General features: G+C 38.9%; 1 protein-coding gene across 1 annotated transcript in view; it reads right to left on the bottom strand.

Annotated features, from left to right (window-relative positions):
• Nucleotides 1–1,058: 1,058 nt before the first annotated feature.
• Nucleotides 1,059–6,000, bottom strand: part of TSPAN14 (tetraspanin 14) — a 33,518-nt gene continuing 28,576 nt past the window's right edge. The window contains exon 9 of the mRNA XM_066554645.1: nt 1,059–4,535. Coding sequence (XP_066410742.1) covers nt 4,464–4,535 — 72 coding nt within the window. The 3' untranslated portion in view covers nt 1,059–4,463. The remainder of the gene's footprint in view (nt 4,536–6,000) is intronic.

Here is a 6,000-nt window from a genome sequence, read left to right as displayed (position 1 = left end):
TACTTGAGGCTACAGTCTTGTCCTGACTTTAGAGTTGCACCTACTGGAATGAGACTCTGCAGAAGCAAAGTTTACAAGAAACCACAGTCAGTGAACACAGAGTACTTGGACAAGACACAGAAATTACAAGTGGGCAGGGGTGAGGATGTGGAGGCAGCCAGCATTCCACTACCACCCATAAGAGAACCTGGGTTTAACTTTAGATAATGGAAAAAAAAAGTAAACATTTCTGTGGAAGCCTTTTGTATTTAAAAAGATCACTAGATGAGAAGGTAACAGATTTATTCCACAACTTGTTCTTATGGGAAATTTTTGAAGCAGTTGAAGGTAGATTGCAGAGTCATGCTGTCCAGACCTAGAAGATCAAATTCAAAACAATGAAGTGGTAGAGACTGAAAAGCTTGGGAGCAATTACTTTTTTCTTTAGCCAGCAGAAAATCTATTGGGGAAAAAAAATAAACAACACTGATCTTCAGAAACCTATTATAAAGCAGACTGTATTTAGAAGTCAACAAGGTTTCATGTTCTCAATTTGAGAACAACTGGCTTATGTCTGCAAACAAACACGACAACTTAGTTCCCACAAAAGCTTTCCCACTTGCAAAACCCAGTAGCACTACTTAGCCCATGACACTCATCACTAAATATCACTCTCAGGAGCGGCCTTGAGAAAGGGCATTTCATAAAACCACCCAAGAGAAGTGACACTTGTTGAGTGACACACAAGCAAGTTTTGACCACATAATAAAAGAAAAACAGCACTTTTAACTTTTTTCAATTTCCAAAGACTGAATACACCATCCTGCAGCTCTTCACTTGTTCATGGCTTTCCATTAAAAATACAGAGAAAAGCATCAGTCTCATCTATTATTCAATAACTCAAACTGAAAATAAAAAATATAAAGAAATATTTTCAGCAAAATACAAAACCAAGCACTCCTGGACCTTCACCATTTCTGGGTTATCCACAAACTGCAGTCTCAGTAGCCAGTCTAAACCTTCAAGAGTGAAATATTAGTGACTGTAAGCAACAAATCTCAGGAATCAAACTCCAGGAGTAGAAAATATTGAATTTTATTTAATCAAATTTAAGGCTTGAGAAAAAAAATATATTGAAAGTCATTCAGAAAAGCCATCTCAGAAGAGGAGATAGGAGCTCCCCTCCCAGTGGCTGAACAATGTTCAAGCTGCATGACAATGCACAGGCAGTAAGGGGAAGAAAGAGGGAAGGATGGGATGGGGATACAAAACCCAAGGAAGGCAGTTCTACACCTAAATCAATGGCCACATCAAGCTCCATGGACTGGGAGCACAAGTCTGTCCACATGGCACTGCATGAGCTCACCAAAGCTAAAGATCTCTTGGGAAGAAACATTCAGGTTTTCACAAGGCAACCCAAGGTCCTTTGGTCACTGCACTTTTTTCAGTGCTTATATTCATCCTCCTCTTCATGTACAGGGAAACTGTGTCCAAATGCAGTTATATCAATAACACCGGAGGCAGCTGCACTGTCAAACACACTGACACATACATACATTGCTTAACGGAAATAAGTTGTGCTCATTTCTGAGAAATAAAAGATATCACATTGAAGTTTGCTTCTCTCAGTCCAGTTCTTCAAGTCTGACCTCTTTTGACATCTTCATGAAAAACCTTGGTTCCACTGTAGTGTTGGTGAACTTGTTCCAAAGGCAACCGCTGAAATCTCAACATCAACAATGTATCAGACCTCTCAGTGAGATCACTGAGTTAATTTTCCTTTGAGGCTTCAGAGGCAGGCTCACACCCAGCTGCTTTTGCTGACAAGACTTATTTTAGACCATAACCTAAATCTTTAGCCATGAAGTCACTGCAGGTCCACAGAGAAGGTGCTAAATAAAACTAAGTAGAAAGTGTTCCCCTTACAAGTCTGAAATTACACCAGCCAAGTATGGGTGTACTTCAGAACATACAGGGGCAAAACAACCTAGAGCCCAAGGATTTAAAAAATTACACTGAATAAGCATAGAGAAGTTTATCCACAATGTCAAAAAAGACAAATCCCTCCATGAATTTAAAGGTCCTCAAATAAGTTGAACTTCCCTCAAATTCAGTTCCAAATAACTGAAACACTGATACAAAGGCTGGTGTTAATATGGCCAAAGCCATTAAGAATTAACTGTGGAAATACAATACTTCAGTTAAATTCTGGTTTGCATACAAACAGTGCTTCAAAAAAATGAAGTATTAATTAGTCTTCAGGTAACTTGGCAAGATGTGCAGACCCTGGAATTGTAATCTGTAATGCTGGCTCTTGTCAGCAGCTAATTTCAGTGCATGAGCTCCACAGCCATCTTTGACACCAGAATGATTTTCACCAAATCGCTGGAATTCCTTCCTAGCACTAGGAGCTGCCTGTGTCAAAAACTGGCAAAGGGAAATGTACTCTCTAGCTGGTGTTTTCAATGCAATGTTTTATGACTAAAAACTTTCAGACAGGAATCTGCCTTCTCTGATTTTACATACATCAGATTTCACACATAACCAAGTAAATCGGCTGATGAGGTGTTACAAGGTTTCAAGCACCAGAATTTAAAGCAAAGTTTCCTGGCCACTACTCTGCTGCTTACCAAGCTGTATTACAATCACACATTTCTGGCTGCTTCTCATGGATCAGATTCAACAAAAAGGTAACACAGACCTCAAATTCATGGCTTTACAGAAGAAATGCCTCTTGCTCTCCCCTCAGTGATCTACTGCTATTGTTTTCTTGTTGTATACCCAATTTAAAAAGTCACAGTGTACTTCCAGCCATTTAACTTGCAGGTTTTTAGATGAGTTAATAGCAGACTATTCTCTGCTACTGTAAGGAAATCAGCCATCCTTAGACAAGCTTCCTTTTCCTGTTGTGTCTCAATCACTGGCCAGAAAAAGAACTATGAAAGCTGAAGTACACATGAGCACTGTCTGAAGTGCTTCACAGATTACAAGCAAGAAGGGTGTCTGGACAATCCACCAGACACAAAGATTCTTACTGTTGATCAACTTTTGCCAGTGAAATGATTGTTAATATATGCATAATAGAAAAAAAGAACATAATATATTTAAAAGCTTGGCTTCCAAAGAAAGCCATATACTTTAGAAAGACAAGTATTAAATCTTCAGGCACACTACATATAGTAAAATATCATTATAAAAATAGATACTTTTCTAAAATTTACACTATGTTAGGCACTGTAAGTGAACCTGCTCTCCCTGAAAACCCTGGTGTCACTGGAAGCAGTAAATGATGTTAGTTATATGGCCCACAGTAAGACTGACAGCTACAGCTACTTCTAAAAACACTTCAGCCACAGACTTCCACCTTACAGCTAAGGAGACAACACCAAAGTCTTACAGAAGAGACTGGAACCCCTACTGACCTACAGATCCATCTACTAATCCCCACAACGGGAGGACTGGAAGAAGAGTTTCATTTTCTCTTGATTAAAATGAAAACCCTGACATAAGAAGGACTAGTTCAGCTTCATGTAGAAAATGACATTAACACTGAATTTGCAAGTCTTTCATCAGTCCTGGTAGTGGCAGTTAAAACTTCTGAAGATCAACATAGCAGTTGTGACAGAAACTAGAGGAATAACAAAAGCCATCAACAGCTAGCACAGCATGCTTGCTACCTACTGAAACAAGCTGCATTCTGAAGTGTATGCAGACAGCCCTTTTTAAAGCTATTACTGATCATTGAAAGGATAAGCATTTTTAAAGAGGTTTTTCTTCTATAAATAAAGAATATTTACATTTTTCTCAGACAGGAAACAGCATCAGGGCTTTACACCCTCTTGCCTGAAATGGAGATTTGTAAGACTTAATGCTATAGATAGTCAGATTTTTCCCATCCTGGGAGCAGGCTTGAATTATTCAAAATAGCATGGGATTCGAACAACCTAAAGTCAACTAAAGATGTGGACATTTTGTGGGTTTTTTTTCCCAATTTCCAGTTATGATCGCTGGATATGCTGCCAAAAACGGCTGGATAAGTCTCCTGGAGAGATTAGCATGATTGCAAGGTTCTGAAGAAATCAGCACGTGACATTTGACAAGATTACATTTTAAGACAGAAGACAGGAGTGAAGACAGAACAATCTTCATAGCAATCCTTCAAGGAAAGGGTTTACAGCAGTTTCATGGCTCCCTGCTACAGTCTTTAAAATCTGCTCTGCCAGTGTCCTGGGAAATTCCATTTCTTCCTCAGAGATCAACGCTGGTGCGCTGAGTTGTCTTGCCAGAAAAAAGGTAGACAGCATGTGTTTGGTGATTGTTTTTTGTAACAGCTTTTAACAAAAACCATGAGCAGGGGAAAAAAAAAAATCCACATAAGGCTTTTAACAACAGGAGTATTTCATGGTCTGTGCATTTCTTCTGCCTCGGTGTCCAATCAATCATCTTAACATACACTGTCTTGCAACATGGGTCTGCTTTCATATTCAGAAGGCATTACTTGCCTTTACAGCTTCAATATCAGAAATCAATGTCCTGGCTAGGAAAATCCCAAAAATCTAAAAAGATAAAAAATACACCATTTTGTGAGATAAAACACTTGTAATGCACCAGTCTGCAAGATGTTTGTTGGCAGGTTCAGATATTTCATAGCCAAGATCATCCATCAAAACATAGCTATTACTAAAAGGTAATAAAGGCAACAGAATCCTGCAGGTAATAAAACTCATGAGAAAGATACTTTCATGTAAAACTTCAGCAGCCTTCAAAATAATAAGCTTTCAGATGCCTTAGAGCTAGAACAAACCCACTTCACCAAGCCTGAGTGTCATGAACACCCATGCTTACCTACTGCTAAAGCTACAAAGCAGACATTGGCATTCGTTCCACAACTTTGAATAACAACCCAGTCAGTTTTCAGATCAATTTTTTTAAATACAGACAGAAAGTACAATTACCAGTACTAAAATGAAATTCTTGTCACAGACAACACAGTAGTCCCATATTATTCAGAGACATTTGAAATTTGAAGTTTTAACATTCATGGCAGTTCTCAGGGAAATCTTCCTTTATAAACTGAGGATAAACTTGTAACTCAGCAAACTCCCTAATGCATTCTTAGCAATAATATAAAACTGGGGTGAAGTTTTGGAAAGCCAGAAGATTTCATTTAAATGTCAGGTTATGTCTAATTCTCAGTCCCACAATAAAATAGCTTAATGCACAAGAAAGACCCAATTGGAAAGCACAAATAACTGAGAGTGGTTTCACAGAGTCTTGGGACATGAATAGAGAACAGCATTGTCAAGTTATTGTCAATCAACACACTGCCAAACGATTAAACTTTGTGTCTTGGCCATCTTCCTAGCAAGAGGAGCTGTTTTTAGCACAGCATTTCTCAATCCCATGGAAGCATTATCACCAGATGGTGAGAAAAACATATCAGACCCTAAGCTACAGAGGGCAGTATTACCAGGGCTGGAGGAAGGACTTTTGCTAGCACTCCATACTAACTATTGTCAATTACACAGAAAATACTTTCTGTAGCAGAATTTAAAGTTTATTGTTTCCAATTGAAGTGAAGGAATTTCATAGCATAGAATGCAGTGCAAACAACTGCCACAATGAAAGCAGCATCCACCTTGAAAGCAGTAATGTAAGATGCTTTAGTGAGAGTTTCAGCTCCCTCTCTGATGTACCAAGCACTGATGAGGTAACAGAAGTCACCATCTTCCATCTGGTTCTCCTAACATCACATTTGCTACCTGTTCACCTATTTCCCTGCTCTTACATTCCCAACCTTTTTGAGCAGCATGCTACAGCCACTTTAGGTCAGCCACTGCAGGTTACCTACAGCCAGCTGAGGTAGCCTCAGCATGAAGGACAAGGCTGTATCTTAGTTCAGATTTGTGATAGAAAGCTGGAGCTCAGATCTACTGCAGCAGACAGCAGATCCCCCCTCCTTAATGACATTGAAACACAGGGAATACTTTATATAATAATTGTATATTACATATGACCATA

This window comes from Molothrus aeneus, chromosome 8 (genome assembly GCF_037042795.1).
Source record: "Molothrus aeneus isolate 106 chromosome 8, BPBGC_Maene_1.0, whole genome shotgun sequence".
In the NCBI taxonomy this organism is placed as follows: Eukaryota; Metazoa; Chordata; class Aves; order Passeriformes; family Icteridae; genus Molothrus; species Molothrus aeneus.
This window is presented reverse-complemented; position numbering and strand designations above follow the sequence as displayed.